General features: G+C 46.7%; 1 protein-coding gene across 14 annotated transcripts in view; it reads left to right on the top strand.

The window, feature by feature from the left end:
- LOC126424792 (uncharacterized) overlaps nucleotides 1–19,429 on the top strand; it is a 322,429-nt gene that overhangs the window by 275 nt on the left and 302,725 nt on the right. For all 14 annotated transcript variants that reach the window (XM_050087575.1, XM_050087576.1, XM_050087573.1 and 11 more), the window contains exon 2: nucleotides 17,469–17,706. In XM_050087575.1, coding sequence (XP_049943532.1) covers nucleotides 17,469–17,706 — 238 coding nt within the window. The remainder of the gene's footprint in view (nucleotides 1–17,468; nucleotides 17,707–19,429) is intronic.

Raw genomic sequence — 19,429 nt, forward strand, 5'->3', positions numbered from 1 at the left:
CAAGATAAAACATTCACAGTCTGACAGTAAATGACTGTGACCCTCACTACACATCAATCGACTTTGTCCAGCCTTTCGCGTGTGACCAGATGGTACGAAGTGCGGTTTGGAAGGCTGAAAATAATCAGTCTACATCTCTTGATTGAGCCCAAGACGTTTTCGAAATGTGTGCGAGTGCATGTTAGACAGAGGTTGTGGAATGTGATTGGTAGGATGCATAAGACTTTTTCGATGGTTTCCAACCATTGTTTCGTACAACGTAATTCATTTTATGTTAACATCGACCACCTTATTCTCTTTTGGTCACCGCTTACTTACATCCTATGAATGCACTCTTATTTGCCCAGTATGTATAAGCTATTACTTTGATTTTGTTAAAGACCTTTTGGTACCATAACTTTGACCTCATAGTCCTACACATAATATACTAGCTTGTGATGCTACACTACTGGACATTAAAATTGCTACACCACGAAGCTGACGTGTTACAGACGCGAAATTTAACCGACAGGAAGAAGATGCTGTGATATGCAAATGATTAGCTTTACAGAGCATTCACACAAGGTTGGCGCCGGTGGCTACACCTACAACGTGCTGACATCAGGAAAGTTTCCAACCGATTTCTCATACACAAACAGCAGTTGATCGGCGTGAAACGTTGTAGTGATGCCCCGTGTAAGGAGGAGAAATGTGTACCATCGCGTTACCGACTTTGATAAAGGTCGGATTGTAGCCTATCGTGATTGCGGTTTATTATATCGCGACATTGCTGCTCGCTTTGGTCGAGATCTAATGACTGTTAACAGAAAATGGAATCGGTGAGTTCAGGACGCTAATATGGAACGCCGTGCTGGATCCCAACGGCCTAGTATCACTAACAGTCGAGATGACAGGCATCTTATCCGCATGGCTGTAACGGATCGTGCAGTCACGTCTCAATCCCTAAGTCAACAGACGGGGACGTTAGCAGGACAACAACCATCTGCACTAACAGTTCGACGATGTTTGAAGCAGCATGGACTATCAGCTCGGAGACCATGGCTGCGGTTACTCTTGACGCTGCATCACAGGCAGGAGCGCCTGCGATGGTGTACTCAACGACGAACCTGGGTGCACGAATGACAAAACGTCATTTTTTCGGATGAATCCAGGTTCGCACCCGTGTTTGGCGACATCGCGGTGAACGCACATTGGAAGCGTGTCTTCGTCATCGCCATACTGGCGTATCATCCGGCGTGATGGTATGGGGTGCCATTGGTTACACGTCTCGGTCACCTCTTGTGTGCATTGACGACACTTTGGACTGTGGACGTTACATTTCAGATGTGTTACGACCCGTGGCTCTACCCTTCACTCGATCCCTGCGAAACACTACATTTCAGCAGGACAATGCACGAGCGCATGTTTCAGGTCCTGTACGGGTCTCTCTGGATACAGAAAATGTTCGACTGCTGCCCTGGCCAGCACATTCTCCAGATCTCTCACCAATTGAGAACATCTGGTCAATGGTGGCCGTGCAACTGGCTCGTCACAATACGCCAGTCAGTACTCTTGATGAACTGTGGTATCGTGTTGAAGCTGCATGGGCAGCTGTACCTGTGCACGCCATCCAAACTCTGCAAGACTCAATGCCTAGGCGTATCAAGGCCGTTATTACGGCGAGAGGTGGTTGTTCTGGGTACTGATTTCTCAGGATATATGCACCCAAATTGCGAGAAAATGTAATTACATGTCAGTTCTAGTATAATATATTTGCCCAAGGAATACCCGTTTATCAACTGCATTTCTTCTTGGTGTAGCAATTTTAATGGCCAGTAGTGTACTGTCATACTTAGTCCTGTTACATACAAGTTATGTTTCCAAATCACTATATGCAACTTGAATATAGATGACTTTTGCAATACAGATGGTCAACGTTACCCCATTCAGTGAATGATTAGTTTACGAGTAACAGTTAAGAAAGGCACGTAGCTAAAGTATCACACTATCTTTCGTGCCTTGTCGCTGCATATCCATTCCTGATACTTCGACGCTTAAGACTTAGAAATTCACCACGACATTTAGCGACGTTCAATACTATGGTTTAATTAATATTCCTTGCGGTATATATAGTTCTCGTTCCAACATAACTGACAATATGGTAGACAAACATACCGACGGTGCTGTCACACATTGCCTTTTCTTTCTACCCATAGGCATTAAAACTTATGCCCGCCTTTAATTCAAGCTGGCCGATGCTATTTCATGAGATCTTGACGCCAATTTAAGCTAACTTTAATATTTACGGAATACAGTTTAAAGTATTCTTCCCTAGGCAGATAAATTTGACCTTGTTGCTCTAAAGAATCTTTTTTATGAGAACTATAGCGTTGCCCGCTTAGTCACGCTGTGTACAGTGTAACCTTTGAGATATTATTCCTATCAAAGGTTAGTTTGCAGACAATATTCTGTAAATGCTTGACCTATGTCGGTCAACAGCACGTAAGCGTGATGATGGGGCTGTTGTGGGCCCAGTCACACCCTACTTTAAATACTAGGTTCTGATTTATGCTATTAACATACGTGAGACATTTACACTTTGCTCGCTATTAGACCATATCCGTAATTTATGTTCCCGTTCAATAGGGAAGAATGCAGCTTATGTTCATAGTGTTAGCTTGACCTTTGTCGGTCAATAGTACATAAGTGTGTTGGCAGTTGCGTTGTACGTCCTGACACACCCTATGAAACTTCCTGGCAGATTAAAACTGTGTGCCGGACCAAGACTCGAACTCGGGACCTTTGCCTTTCGCGAACAAGTGCTCTCCTGCGCAGGAGAGCTTCTGTAAAGTTTGGAAGGTAGGAGACGAGGTACTGGCAGAAGTGAAGCTGTGAAGAGGGTGCGTGAGGCGAGCTTGGGTAGCTCAGTTGGTAGAACACTTGTCCGCGAAAGGCAGAGGTCCCGAGTTCGAGTCTCGGCCCGTCACACAGTTTTAATCTGCCAGGAAGTTTCATATCAGCGCACACAGCGCTGCAGAGTGAGAAGCTCATTCTGACACACCCTACTTTAAATATTAGGTCCTTATTTCTTGGTAGTCTATGTGAGAATTCCAGGACGCTCACAATAATCCTCATCCTAAATAGTTAATAGCCTTGTAGGCAACATCCTAAATAGGTAATATCTGATACACTAGAGTGTGTATTTCGACAATTAGCGTGGCATAACCTACACTCCTGGAAATGGAAAAAAGAACACATTGACACCGGTGTGTCAGACCCACCATACTTGCTCCGGACACTGCGAGAGGGCTGTACAAGCAATGATCACACGCACGGCACAGCGGACACACCAGGAACCGCGGTGTTGGCCGTCGAATGGCGCTAGCTGCGCAGCATTTGTGCACCGCCGCCGTCAGTGTCAGCCAGTTTGCCGTGGCATACGGAGCTCCATCGCAGTCTTTAACACTGGTAGCATGCCGCGACAGCGTGGACGTGAACCGTATGTGCAGTTGACGGACTTTGAGCGAGGGCGTATAGTGGGCATGCGGGAGGCCGGGTGGACATACCGCCGAATTGCTCAACACGTGGGGCGTGAGGTCTCCACAGTACATCGATGTTGTCGCCAGTGGTCGGCGGAAGGTGCACGTGCCCGTCGACCTGGGACCGGACCGCAGCGACGCACGGATGCACGCCAAGACCGTAGGATCCTACGCAGTGCCGTAGGGGACCGCACCGCCACTTCCCAGCAAATTAGGGACACTGTTGCTCCTGGGGTATCGGTGAGGACCATTCGCAACCGTCTCCATGAAGCTGGGCTACGGTCCGGCACACCGTTAGGCCGTCTTCCGCTCACGCCCCAACATCGTGCAGCCCGTCTCCAGTGGTGTCGCGACAGGCGTGAATGGAGGGACGAATGGAGACGTGTCGTCTTCAGCGATGAGAGTCGCTTCTGCCTTGGTGCCAATGATGGTCGTATGCGTGTTTGGCGCCGTGCAGGTGAGCGCCACAATCAGGACTGCATACGACCGAGGCACACAGGGCCAACACCCGGCATCATGGTGTGGGGAGCGATCTCCTACACTGGCCGTACACCACTGGTGATCGTCGAGGGGACACTGAATAGTGCACGGTACATCCAAACCGTCATCGAACCCATCGTTCTACCATTCCTAGACCGGCAAGGGAACTTGCTGTTCCAACAGGACAATGCACGTCCGCATGTATCCCGTGCCACCCAACGTGCTCTAGAAGGTGTAAGTCAACTACCCTGGCCAGCAAGATCTCCGGATCTGTCCCCCATTGAGCATGTTTGGGACTGGATGAAGCGTCGTCTCACGCGGTCTGCACGTCCAGCACGAACGCTGGTCCAACTGAGGCGCCAGGTGGAAATGGCATGGCAAGCCGTTCCACAGGACTACATCCAGCATCTCTACGATCGTCTCCATGGGAGAATAGCAGCCTGCATTGCTGCGAAAGGTGGATATACACTGTACTAGTACCGACATTGTGCATGCTCTGTTGCCTGTGTCTATGTGCCTGTGGTTCTGTCAGTGTGATCATGTGATGTATCTGACCCCAGGAATGTGTCAATAAAGTTTCCCCTTCCTGGGACAATGAATTCACGGTGTTCTTATTTCAATTTCCAGGAGTGTATTTGAATACATAGGGTCTTGAACCCACTACTAACTAATAATCAATCTTTCCCTTAAGAGTTTTGTTCCACGTCACCCTTGTGACTACATACAGTGGACGCTCGTACATATTATATTTACAGTTAGTGTATGTTTGGTTAAGTTATTACAGATTTCCTAAACACAACGTTGACCACCTGTGTATAAAGCCATAAATGATGCCCTAAGCTTTACACACCCAGTCAGCCATAAATGCGTAGTAATGTAGTGGCATAATATAACAACCTTAGTCAAGTTTCGCGTTAACAAAGTGACGTATTACTCCATGTATAATGGAAATTATTTTATTTGCACCTTCTCCTAACCCTGAGAAGTTCTCGCGGTACTGACATATAACCTTGTTCATCCCCCGCATGAGATCGTGCGGAACCATACCAACATAGAGGTGATCATATGTGGTTTTTAATCTAACAAGCTGAACGTAACGTCTAAGTAAATTTCGTATCAGTTAATAAGGTCTAGGTTTACAGTTAACGCTCATCTATCTACTTAGTGCCTTGTTCCCTCACAAATTTCTACATATACATCTATTTCTACGTGATTACTGCGCTATTGACAATAAAGTGCTTGGCAGAGGGTTCAGTGAACCACCTTCAAGCTGTCTCTCTACTGTTCCACTTTCGAACGGCACGCGAGCCCTTATTTCTCGTATTTTATCGTGTTAATCATTTCTCCCTATGCAGGTGGGTGGCAACAGAATGTTTTCGCAATCGGAGGAGAAAACTGGTGATTCAAATTTCATGAGAAGATCCCGTCGCAGCGAAAAACACCTTAGTTTTAATGATTGCAAATCACGTATCATGTCTATGGCACTATCTCCCCTATTTCACGATAATATAAAACGAGCTGCCCTTCTTTGTACTTTTTCGAAGTCATCAGTCAGTCCCACCTGATGCCGATCCCACACCGCATAGCAGTACTCCAGAATAGGGCTGACAAGCGTGGTGTAAGCAGGCTCTTTAGTAGACTTCTTGCACCTTCTAAGTGTTCTGCCAATGAATCGCAGTCTTTGGTTTGCTCTACCCATAATATTATCTATGTGATCGTTCCAATTTAGGTATTTGTAATTGTAATCCCAAAGTATTTAGCTGAATTTACAGCGTTCAGATTTGTGACTTATCCCGTAATCGAAATTTAGCTGATTTGTTCTAGTAATCATGTGAATAACTTCACACTTTTCTTTATTCAGGGTCAATTGCCACTTTTCGCACCATAAAAATATTTTATTCTCCGATGTAAGAAAGACGAAGAAACCTCTTCTCTGAGTAGAAACTGAACACTGATAAAAACTTAACAATTCCTCTCGAATCACACAAATACGTTGGAAGTCGAACACGAGTAATTTTGATAAAATGTTTTGAAAAAAGAAAAAAAAATGTTCTGGAAGCAAGGTAATAGTAAATAATAATAAGAAACCAAGTGACTTTCAGTTTTCTATTGTTCGTTCTCGTTTAAGGTGTTGTAGTGGTTCCACATATTTAACCAACACCCATTCTTTCAAAAACGATCTTCAGCATGTTGCCGTAGTGCTTCTTGTGGTTGCGATACGTGCTGATTTTTGCATATTCACACTTCATGTAAACGAGGAATTCTATCTCTTTGTCCGACCCAAGTTTGTGGATGACATAACTAACATATTTTCCCAGTAACCAGCTAATGGCGTTGGTTTTTTATTTCGGAAAGTATGTCATGCCTGGTCTCAGGAGGAGCGATGGCGTTATATATTCCGTAGAGGATCTGGTGAGAAAGGCGTTTTGTTGTCTGATCCAATTCCAGTTATGCACATTGCCACCACAGGTGAATCTGTGGCTGAGTGTATCCACCAGATTGCATTTTCCACAAAGGTGTGTCTGGTTTAAACCGAACCCATATAGTCTCTCGTTGGTGCTGATGACATTATTAACTGTTTTGTGCCATGCGGAAATAGCGTCTGTAGATAGCCCGGCATAGTTGATGTTCCGCCATACAGCTTTCCAGTCACAGTTTGGGAATTTCGTTTCAATTTTGTTTCTACCATCATTTAACTTCCTTTCAAGTATGATGTCGCGCGCTGTGATACGTGTGTTGCTTCTGATTTCGTCACTAAGATAACTTGCTTCGAGGAAAAAGTTCCTCACATACTGCAGACGGGCATTAATCCTTAGCACATCAATCAGTGCTTGCAGGCTATGGGGTGTCACAGCCTCAAAGAGCTTTGCGATTATACATTGTGGAAGTTCTCTGAGCATATGGAAAGTCCGTTTGAGGAACAGAGCAGACGCTTTATTGCGAATATCCACCAAACAGAGGCCCCCGTTTCTGACACCCAGTATAACGGTAGTCGCACCAACCCTGAATATGTCTCCTCGCCATAAATAATTGGTAACAGTGGACATGATCCCTTTCGCTACTAGTTTAGGTATTGGAAATACCTGCGCAGTGAAATACGCTTTAGACAAAACGCAGGAGTTGATGAATCTGACTTTTTGCACCAGGTCCATAGTTTGATGGATGTTCTCCATTACAGCACCATGAACTTTCCTCCTAGTTTCCGTCCAGTTAAAAGCAGCCATCTTCATCGGACATGCCATTAAGATTATTCCCAAAGTTTTATGTTTGTTGTCTTGTTTTGCCCATGCCAGTCGAAGGTGAGCTAGGCTCCGTAGATTCAATATTTGACTTTTGTTTTCATTTGCTGTCGCTCCCGACGCTAGACAATATCTTTGGATTTCCCTTTCCAGTGTAACTGTCTCCTCCTTATTCCCTATTACAACGCCCAAGTCATCAGCATAAGCTCGTATGACAGTTTTCTCACCACTCAATGTTATACCTGTTAAACCTGCGTGGACAGTGCGGAGGAAGGGCTCTAAAGATACGGAAAATAAAAACATAGATAAGGGGCTGCCCTGTGGAACCCCTCGCCTTATCTGTATGGGTTTAGATGTTTGGCCATTGATTGCCATTTTCGCATTTATACCTGTTGCAATATTCCTTAGCATGTTCACAATCTGGGGGTGGAAAGCCATTCTTGACAGCGTCGCAAAGAGGTATCTATGACTAACGCGGTCAAACGCTTTCTTGAAATCTATAAAGATTAAAGCACATTTTATACTTGTCACTGAGGTAATTGCAATGACGTCTCTGTATGCAGATAGACTTTCGAATATCGTTCTGGTCGGAGAACAAGATTGATGATGACTCAATATTTTGTTGGAAAAGGCAGAGAGTCTTTTGTTGATAATACGCAAAATTATTTTGTAATCAGAATTTAGTAGCGAAAGAGGCCGAAAATTGTTTAAGTTGGTTTTGCCTTTACTCTTAGGAATCAGTACTATTTTACTTTCCTTAAACTCTGCAGGGACCGGTTTTCCGTTCAGGACCTCATTTCCCATGGAAGTGATCTTGTCCCCAATTATAGACCAGTAGCGGGCATAAAACTCCACAGGGAGGCCATCAAGTGCCGGAGATTTTTTGAGAAGTGAGTTACGCACTGCCTCATGCACTTCATCTTTAGTAATAGGTGACAGAATGTCAGCGTTGTCTGTTCCCGACAATTGTGGACCTAAATTAGTGAGAAAGTCCTCGAGAGCTGCATCGTCCACTGTGGTAGGGGCATATAAGTTGTCATAGTACCTGTGGACTTGGTCCAGTATTTCTTTCTGGCAAGTGAGCTTCGTACCAGTACGCGTCTGGACTTCATCAATTAAAGTTAGACGTCTGTTTTTAGCATGCCGCACCAAGTGATACAGAGAAGCTGTTTCATCTGCTACGACTGATGTGGCTTTCGATTTAATTTTGAGTCCCTCCATCTGTTGCCGTTTAATGCTTAATAACTTGGCTTTTATTTTTTTGATATCATTCAGACGAATTACGTCATCATGGGCCTGTTGATATATGTCTCTTAAAACTTTATAATAAAAACTCCATTTTGTATTCCTCAACTCCCTGTGCCTCGCTGCACTATACTGCATGACAACTTTCCGCAGCCTTGGTTTAGCCCTCCTAGTCCACCAGTCAATGACTGTTGGGTGCTTGTCTACTGAGCGGAGGCACATAGTCCACGCTATTCTTATTTCCTGTTCCAGTTCTTCGTCAGCTAAAACAGAGATATTTAAATTCCATTGGCCTCTGAATCGACGGGTTGGCTGTACACTTAAATTAAAGCAAGTTAAAAGTGTACTGTGATCGCTAAAATACACGGAAATAGTTTCAACGTTTAATAAATAATTTTGCAGATTTGGTGACACGTAAATTCTATCTAGTCTGCTGCGGGAGTGGCTGGTTATATACGTGAACCCGACTGACGTCGGGTGCTGAAGTTCGCACACATCGTTAAGGTGTAGATCACTTACTAACTTTTTTAACTGTGGCGAGTAGTTGAAGTTGGGTTGTTGATCTTTCTGGTTTAAAACACAGTTAAAATTTCTACCTAGTATAAGAGAACACGAATTTTTCCTCAATAAATAAATCAGTTCATCTTGAAAGAACTTCGCACGATCCAATTTGTGGGAATTTCCTGATGGGGCGTAGAGGTTAAGCACTGTCACACCGAATATTTTTATGCCTGTGGCTCCTCCTGATTCTAGTCGTTCGATTTCAGTCACCGGAATGCCTTCCCTTATAAGAATGGCTGTACCGATATTGGCTTCCGTAGAAACATTAAAAATTTCAAAAAAGCCTGGGATCCGAAATTCCGTTACCACAACTTCTTGTAGCAACGCGATATCTGTCCCAGACTGGTACAAGAATTCTTTTACTGTTGCCAATTTCAAGGGTGACTGTATTTTATTAATGTTAATAGTAGTAATGTTATAAGCTTGCATCACAGACATACCAGAAGAAGCTATTTGAGATGAGGGTCGGTATGATTATAGCAGCAACGTGCTTCTCTACAAGGCACGATCTTTACAAGCTGTGTGCCCGTTACATGTACTAACTTCCTAGAAAAATTTCCACTGCTTTTAAACAAAGAGCTTGAGAAGAAAAGTATCCTGAAATCCTGACAATGCATTGCTATAAGTCACTGTGGCCCTTCTTTTTCTCCTCTTCAGTGTAGGCCCTGATGACTTCATATTTAATGTTCTTTATCTTGATGTCTTTCTTCTCTGGTGTGGCTTCCGCTTGATGACGCGTGACCGCAAGACCCGGTGTCGGTCGCAGCCGCCGGCGGTGGCCATCTGGCGCAACGGCCGTGGCTTGCGAGTCGTCAGTATTTGGTTCCGGCGTGGTGTCTGCTGTGTTGTCTTGCTGGCGAGGCGGTGATGCTTGTTTATTTCCTCCTTCGGCGCGGCGTTGCGCTTCGGAGTCAGCAGGTTGTTTACTTGGTACTTCCTCGTACTGTTCGCACTGTATGGGCTGTGCACTTGATGCAGTTGTTGCAGCTGTGACCTCAGGCTCAGGGTCACATTTCCGTGAAAGGTCACTACCAGCTGCGTCACTACCTGTTTGGGGAGGTATAAGTCCTTGCGCGGAAGTGGGAGTCACATCGAGCCTACCTGTAGTAACGAGGGCTGTGATTGGCTAGAGCGCTCTCGCCATGTCTCCAAGCCAACGCACACTCACAAACATATTGAAACACATACGAAATACTGGATTTACATTTAAATGACTTGAAATTAAATAAATATTCCTACGGCTGGATCATAAATGCGCTCTAACACACATATTTAATACATAAACAAATTAAATAAACATATATCAAAGGAATAGGCCAGTAGCCTAATGACTCAGAGCTTCCTAAAACACAGTAAATATTTGACCAATTTCTTCATGAATAGCACATACCGGATATAGACCAAGACGTAGACGAATAACTACATTTATAAGCATGGTGCTACCGCTTTTTTCGTGTAACTGTGGAGTACTTATCGCCTGATACCATCAATAATGACCTCCAATAACTCATCTACTATTAAAGATACATGCCTGTAATTCATACCAATTTAGGTTTACACTAATAGCTTTCTAAAGACACGTCGATCGTCAAAATCGGATGAACCGTCCAGGTTTTGAAAATTCGCTGCTGGGTGTTACTTATATAATTTACAATGAGAGACTAAACTTTAACCTAATAAAGATATTGAAAATCTAATTAAACCACCAGAATCGTCGCGCAAATAATGGTAATGCATATGTATCTTTTTGAGGTATCATGATTCAAATGGCTCAAATGGCTATGGGACTTAACATCTGTGGTCATCAGTCCCCTAGAACTTATAACTACTTAAACCTAACTAACCTAAGGACATCACACACATCCATGCCCGAGGCAGGATTCGAACCTGCGACCGTATAATGATTCCTCCAGCTATTATTCATTTCTACATGAACTGTGAAATGTCTGCCATTATGGTTTCACGAAGTCCGCCATGTTTGGCATTCCCGGCCTACAAATCTCCTTCATCGACAAAGCGTCAACACAGAATTCCCAGCCACACGGTTGGCCTGGATGCTGCACTGGGGCTGCCCCTCTTGCTCCGGCTGACGTCCGGCACCACGTGGTCGCTGAGCAGCCCCGGCTTGCCGACCGGCGGCCCGTGCGGCCACGCCAACTCGGAACTTAGAATATTTTCATGGCGCCACATCTTGCCCGTTACCTCATATCGTGTAACGATCAACTCTGAAGTGTGATGCGCTACCCTCAGTAAATTGAAATGCAAACAAACTTCTCTATCTCCACAACAGTGCAAGGTCTCACACAAGGCTGCACACCCGAGAGGAGCTTATAAAAACTCACTGGACTCTTCTCCCTTATCCACCCCGCAGCCCGGATCTTGCTACTACCATCTGCCTGGCCCAATGAAGGATGCAGTGAGCAGGAAGCAGTACACGGATGATGGGCAGGATACTGATGCGACAAGACGTTGGCTCCAACGTCGACCAGTAGATTGGTACCGTATGGACTTAGGGGTGCACCCAGTAAGGTGGTATCATGCCACAGCTGAACTCGATGTCTCTCTGGTAGTGCTGGCCAGTTGCGTTTCTCAAAAGGTGTGCACTCGCTGGGTTCCTCGGCGCGTCTAAACATTCCAAGTTCCATCTGTTTGGTTGAATGAAGGATGCACTTCGCGGCATACAGTACGTTTATAATTGGGAGGTTTCTGATGCAGCAAGACTTTGGTTATGACCATTAGAGTGGTACCAAGCGATCATACAGGCCTTCCCACTACAGTGGCATATGGTCGTCGCATTGGACTGAGATTACGCTGAAAAAAAAAATATATATATATATATACACAAAGCAACAGTTCTTCAAGGTACCAGTTAAACATATACAAATGAGTGTTAGGTAAACAAATTATTAGAATAACATTAAATACAACAAAATATAACACATCCTGTTTTCTTTGTTTTTTTTTTAATAATTTGTATTGAACAAACTAAAAGTACATATATATTCACTATGCAAGAGTTCTTCAAGGTACCATTTAAAAAATACAAATGACTGTCAGTTAAACAAAAAAAATATTAAAAAGAAAAACATTAAATACAACAAAATATAACATATTCTGTCTCCTTCCCTTTTTTTTTTTTTTTTTTTTTTTTGGTCGATGCATGAGAACGTGGATAAGGGTGTTGTATCATGTGACAGGTAGGCATAGTACACCCCAACTTTGAGGGGGTCAAGGAAGACGCTGCGGAGATAACCGGCAAAAGTTTGTCGGTAAGATGGTTTTCGGGTGAGGGTGCTATGCGCGTTCACAACTTTGTACCAGAAGTCAAGGACTGTATGTGGACCACTCTGAAAGAGGTATTCTAAAGCCTGTCCTCGAAACCAGATGAGGGCATGGTGCTTAGCAAGAGGGTAGTGAAATGTCTGGGGCAACAACAGGAAATCCGGGGTTACCGTCGTTGGCGGGGCACGGAGGTAAAAGCCCACGATTCGTTGGATGAGGAGCCATACGTTTTGTTTTAGGTGGCACGTAAGACGGTGCTCGTCGGTGTCTTCGAGCTGACAGTCAGGGCAGAGTGGGGAGGTGGCCAGTCCTATGCAATAAAGTCGACTATTAGTCGGGAATTTTCCATAGACTAAAATATACCAGAGTGCTGACACAGACGACGGTAAAAAGGGTTCATGCACACACCCCTAAACCGTGCGCCAGTGAATGTCAGGATGCTGTAGCACCATGGGGTCGCAAGGGTTGGACAGCATAAACAAACGATAATAATCCTTTGTACGGGGAGGACGGGTGACTGGAAGATCGACCCGAACGTAACTGAGTTCTATGAAACAATTGGCGACGTGGTACAATAATGAAGAAATAGGTACCACATTGATCGGTGGGTCAAGAGATGCTGTTCGGAGGATATCTAAGAGACTGCGTGTTAAGGACGGGACCGGCCCCTGCCAGTGTCGCAACAGAGTGTGGACAAAGAGTGCCCGCACGTTGACGAGTCCGAGGCCACCTTTTGCAGGAGGCAGTGTTAGAGTGTTGTAGCGGACTTTGAAAAGTGCCCCTGCTGACACGAAATATCCAAAGGCTGATTGGATGCGGCGGCCAAGGAGTAACGGCATTGGGAGGATCTGGGCGACGTGTACCAGTTTAGGGGCGACGTACATGTTGACATAGGACACACTTCTGAGTTGGTTTAAGTTACGGTGCACTTGACCGCGGACATGGTGCCGAATCGACTGCAAAAGCCGCCGGTAAGCTAGGGCCACTGTGCGGCGTGTGGAGCTCGTAAATTCGATACCCAAGTAACGAAGGGTGGCACTGACTGGGAGTGGGGTCGGCACCATAGCCGGGAGGCCGCGCCCAATGTGCATCATAGTCGATTTACGGACATTAAGAATGCTACCAGAAAGACGTCCATACTGGTGGATCCATTGGATGGCGTCATTGAGTTCCGTGGAGGAACAGGTGAGAAAGAGGAGATCGTCCGCATAAGCCCTACAGTGAAAGGTGTAGTCACGCAAAGTGAGGCCCTGCAGTCTAGAGGTAAGTCCAGTGATGAGGGGGTCATGTGCAATGGCATATAGTAAAGTAGACATAGGGCATCCTTGACGCACAGAGCGGCGTATAGGAATCGGTCCTACAAGCCTCCCATTGACTTGTACCATCGAGGCCGCGGGAAGTTGTAACCGGCGAATGGCATCGACAAAAAGTAATGGGAACCCCATACGTGTCGCCACCATGAGGAGGAATGGGTGTCGAACGCGATCAAAGGCACTCGTGAAATCGACGGATACCAGTGCCGCACGAAGGCGACAAACCGACGCCAGTGCAATGAGGTCACGGCATTCTCCTAGGGCTGTTTGTAAGGTGGCCCCACAACCACGTGCAGTCTGCTCAGGTGAAAGGACCGTAGGTAAGACGGTGCGTATGCGCGCTGCTAAGAGGCGTGCATAGATTTTATAGTCTGCATTCAGTTGTGTAAAGGGGGCGATATGAGAGACATGAGACCCTCCCTTCGGTTTAGGCACAGGTAGAAGAATGCCAGTGACGAATTCAGGTGGAATTGGGAAGGACGGAGTAAAGAGTTCCTGAATCATTTCCGTCCAGCGAGGAAGCATTAACGTGGTTAAACGCCCGGTAAAACTCCACCGGGAGACCATCTGGTCCGGGTGATTTGTTCTTGGCCCCCTTGTTGATCGCATCTACCACCTATTCTGCGGTGACTGCAGACATCATGGACGTTGACTCCGCTACGGTGAGGGTCCGATCAGGGGAAGGACGGAGATCATCAGAAATGGGCGTCGCCATCGGTTCATAATCATAAAGTTGGCGATAATGTTCAGCAAAGGCAACACCACTGCCGCCTGTGTTCTGTGGTGAACACCATCGGAGGTCGTGATGTTGGGGACGAACAGTCGACGTCGACGACTATGGTCGGATGCGGCATGGATTGTGGATGGGGTTTCGTCGTGGAGGAGGTCTTGTCGTCGGGAACGCACCACGACACCATGCAGTCGCGCTCGTTGAAGAGAGAGGAGACGAGCTTTAGTACGTTGTCGTTCCCTATGGGTGTCAGGTGATGGAGGGAGTGCATCGAGCTCACGGAGGACGGCGTAGTGAAAATTTGTGGTGACTGACTGAGGTGGCAGAGCCAGGGAACAAATGACGGCGCAGTGATCCAAAAATGAAGGGGCCATCGTTCAGCTTGGGCGACTTCATTGCCAAGGTGGGCAGAGACATAAAACCGGTCCAGTCTGCTCGCAGAATGTGCTGTATGATGGGTAAAACCGGGGGTATTGCCATGAATTTTCTCCCAAACGTCCACTAGATGAAAATCTTCGATTAAGGTGAGCAGCGCCGGGCATGGCGAATAACCAGGCATTTGGTCCTGCGGATGGAGGACACGGTTGAAATCGCCTCCCATGATACGGCGATCATAGCGTCCAGAAAACAGGGGCGCCACGTCATGTCCGAAGAAAGTGGACCGCTGCCGACGGTTCGTGGAGCCAGACGGAGCGTAGACATTGATGACGCGCGTGTTGAAGATGGTAACAGCCATGCCTCTTCCACAGGGAAGGATTGTCGTGTCCTTGAGTGGGATTCCTTCGCGTATGTAGAAAGCCACTCCACGCCCTGATTGATCACATGTGGACGTGTATGAGTCGTAGCCGTAGACTGGTGGTAGTGTGGCGACGCGTACTTCCTGAAGAAGGGCGACGTCGACGTCAGAGGCCCGAAGCATGTCACATAGGAGTTGCAGCTTGTGTGCAGTGCCGATCATGTTGATGTTCAGTGTGGCAAACCGGTACGTAGGTTTCAGTGGTGGTGGACGCGCGTCTACCATCACCAAGGGAGGTAAGAGGAGGGCACCGACAGGAAGTCCCGTCCCATCAGCTGCAGTGCCTCGCTTTTGATGTTAACAGGCAGCCTTGTCCGGCGGAGGCAACTCATCCGGAGGATGGGGCGTATCTTCGTCAATGTCATCGGCCCATGCTCCTGTGCCGTGGGTCTGTCCAATGTCCATGGGAATTGCGTCGTGGTGAGAGAGATCTGGAGTTGTCGGCGGGGAGACAGGCGTCTCAACCGGCGCACTGATCGTTACATTGTGCGTGGCGACCTCCATGGTGGTCCCGTCCTGCGAAACGTCTTGTTCATCGTGAAAGTTGTCCGCCGACCTCTGTGTGGAAATGTCGGCTGGTTGGGTGTCGTCTTCGTCGTCGCGGGTGGCGACGCTTTGAGAGCCCGTGGGTGAACGGCGACGGCATTTGCGCCTACGTGGCGAGCGTTGTTTGCGCACGTGTTCCTCAGTGTCGGACGACGGCAAGGAGGAGCGTCGCCCTGGTTCGAAGGCGTCGGTGGGTACAATGAAATGGTCAAACAGGTGTTGTGAAAAAGTACTGTTCTCCTCAGCGTCCGGTGCGGGAGCCTGTTCGGCGGCAAGGTTGTCAGGTGGGACGTCCGCACCGTCCATAGGTGACTGGGACGGTGGGACGTGCCGATCGGAAGGACCGGGCGACGGACTGGACGAAAGTGTAGACGTGGCGAGAGCCGCTGCGTAAGTGACCGGTAGGGCTGTCATCTTGGGTGTGACGGACGCTTCCGACAACGGGAGCTGCGCGACACGTCGTTGAATGCATTCAGACCGTAGGTGACCTTCTTTCCCGCAACCGGAACAGGTCCTAGGTTGGCCGTCGTACATTATAATGGCACGGCAGCCTCCGATACGTAGATAGGAAGGCACGTGTTTCTGCAACTCGAACACCTGTCGAACACCGTTTATATCGGGATAGGTTTGAAATTGTACCCATCGTTCGGCAACATGTTCCAGAACGTTGCCATAGGGACGGAGCGCCTCGATGACGACGTCTGCAGGTAGTTCGAACGGCAGTTCGAAGATCCTTATCGTCCGTGTGCCGAGACCTGCGTGATCGACGGTTACGGGTCCGACGTTGCCGTCGGAATGATAGAAGCGCAGTCCACGTTTTGCCTCTCAAAGCACCTTGTCGCACACCGCATCGTTGATCAGTTTGACGTAGACGGTACTGCTAACTATGGACAAGTGGATACCAATTAGATCCGTTGGTGGTATTTTAACTTCATCGCGAATAAATCATTCTACCTCCAGGGCCTTGGGTCGGGCGAAGTCGGAACAAAAGTTGAAACGTAATGTCTTCTTCCGATAGTTGTGCGCCATGGTGGTCTAGAAGGGAGAACGGCACTGACAGCGGCCGAAGTAAACACACACACACGGTGCGCGCCTCGCCCGCAGCGCTCTGGCTCGTGACCGCCTCGCAGCACTGCCGGCGGCAGACTGCCCACCTGAGCTACCGAAGCACGACTCACGCCCCGTCCTCACAGCTTTACTTCTGCCAGTACCTCGTCTCCTACCTTCCAAACTTTACAGCAGCTCTCCTGCGAATCTTGCAGAAGCAGCACTCCTGAAATAAAGGATACTGCGGAGACGTGGCTTAGCCACAGCCTGGGGGACGTTTCCAGAATGAGATTTTCACTCTGCAGCGGAGTGTGCGCCGATATGAAATTTCATGGCAGGTTAAAACTGTGAGTTCGAGTCTCGGTCGGGCACACAGTTTTAAGCTGCCAGGAAGTTTCATATCAGCGCACACTCCGCTGCAGAGTGAAAATCTCATTCTGGAAGTTGCTTCATGCACGACACGGAGTACTATTTATCTGGCTGCTTGAAGAAATTTGCGTACTTGTAATTAAATTATTAAAGTAATTAAACTAATATTTTCCAGCTCCGTTTTATTTTGTAAATTGTTAGGAATGGCTTGGGCTGGTGGCGACCCTGAATTTCTGAATTTTTATCATTATTTGTGTGAGAAAAGCAGCTAGAAATGCGAGTAACGCATATGGCTCGACGAGAAACGTCGTAAAGATAGTAATACGTTACAACGTTTTGCAGAACGCACTAACGTGATGATACCCTACAAGACCCTCCAGTATCAGTCCAACGCGGTGCGTGCCATGCTTCGCCTGATAACGAGCTGGACGCTGGGACGCTATAGCCTCGGGTACGAAGGGTGTGACGACGGGCTGGCTGCTCTCGCCGGCCTCCCTGACGCCACGGCCAACGACCAGCTCGCCATGGACCTCGCGTGCTTCCTCGCTGCCGACTGCATCGACTCCTGCTCTGCGTCGGGGTACGTACGCCACTGAGAGCCCCAACCACCAATCTTACATCTACTACTCTTGCACTATTCTTACATTTGTTCTTACACTGCCATTCACTTTTCCTGTACCCCGAGAAACGTTCCATTAGAACTACTGACGGCCTTGGGAGAGCCAGTCATGACAAAACTCTACCATCTGGTGAGCAAGATGTATGAGACAGGCGAAGTACCCTCAGACTTCCAGAAGAATATAATAATATCAATCCCAAAGAAAGCAGGTGTTGACAGATGTGAAAATTACCGAACTATCAGTTTAATAAGTCACAGCTGCAAAATGCTAACGCAAATTCTTTATAGACGAATGGAAAAACTGGTAGAAGTCGACCTCGGGGAAGATCAGTTTGGATTCCGTAGAAATGTCGGATCACGTGAGGCAAACTGACCTCACGACTTATCTTAGAAGAAAGATTAAGGAAAGGCAAACCTACGTTTCTAGCATTTGTAGACTTAGAGAAAACTTTTGACAATGTTGACTGTAATACTCTCATGCAAATTCTAAAGGTGACATGGGTAAAATACAGGGAGCGAAAGGCTATTTACAAGTTGTACAGAAACCAGATGGCAATTATAAGAGTCGAAGGACACGAAAGGGAAACAGTGGTTGGAAAGGGAGTGAAACAGGGTTTTAGCCTCTCCCCGATGTTATTCAATCTGTATATTGAGCAAGCAATAAAGGAAACAAAAGAAAAGTTAGGAGTAGGCATTAAAATCCACGGAGAAGAAATAAAAACTTTGAGGTTCGCCGATGACATTGTAATTCTATCAGAAACAGCAAAGGACTTGGAAGAGCAGTTGAACGGAATGGACAGTGTCTTGAAAGGAGGATATAAGATGAACATCAACAAAAGCAAAACGAGGATAATGGAATGAAGTCGAATTAAGTCGGGTGATGCTGAGGGAATTAGATTAGGAAATGAAACACTTAAAGTAGTAAATGAGTTTTGCTATTTGGGGAGCAAAATAACTGATGATGGTCGAAGTAGAGAGGATATAAAACGTAGACTGGAAATGGCAAGGAAAGCGTTTCTGAAGAAGAGAAATTTGTTAACATCGAGTATAGATTTAAGTGTCAGGAAGTCAAACATGGACGATAAATAGTTTGGACAGGAAGAGAATAGAAGCTTTCGAAATGTGGTGCTACAGAAGAATGCTGAAGATTAGATGGGTAGATCACGTTACTAATGAGGAGGTATTGAATACAATAGGGGAGAAGAGGAATTTGTGGCACAACTTGAGAAGAAGAAGGGACCGGTTGGTAGGGCATTTTCTGAGGCATCAAGAGATCACAAATTTAGCATTGGAGGGCAGTGTGGAGGGTAAAAATCGTATAGGGAGACCAAGAGATGAATACATTAAGCGGTCCCGTCGTGTTCTGGTTCTGTGCAGACCTGGCTGCTCCTGAGTACCAAACTCGCCCACTCACACGATCCGGGAAAAGAACGACGTTGCCCAAAGATAGAACAGAGGTAATCAAGAACAGGGGTTTATTCGGACCACGGTAGATAAATTTAATAACAAAGGAAAAATTCTTCTCAACAAAAAAATATTAGAACTTCTCCTACAGGCCTTGGAACATTGCATAAACGTAGAGAGACTTGAAGACTGTGTCATTCATAATCGCTAAAGACGGAGCTGAGCGTTCGGCATTGCTGAACGACAGCTACGTCTCGGGATGTCGATGCGATGTCGTAGG

The sequence above is a fragment of the Schistocerca serialis genome, chromosome 10 (genome assembly GCF_023864345.2).
Source record: "Schistocerca serialis cubense isolate TAMUIC-IGC-003099 chromosome 10, iqSchSeri2.2, whole genome shotgun sequence".
NCBI classification, from domain to species: domain Eukaryota; kingdom Metazoa; phylum Arthropoda; class Insecta; order Orthoptera; family Acrididae; genus Schistocerca; species Schistocerca serialis.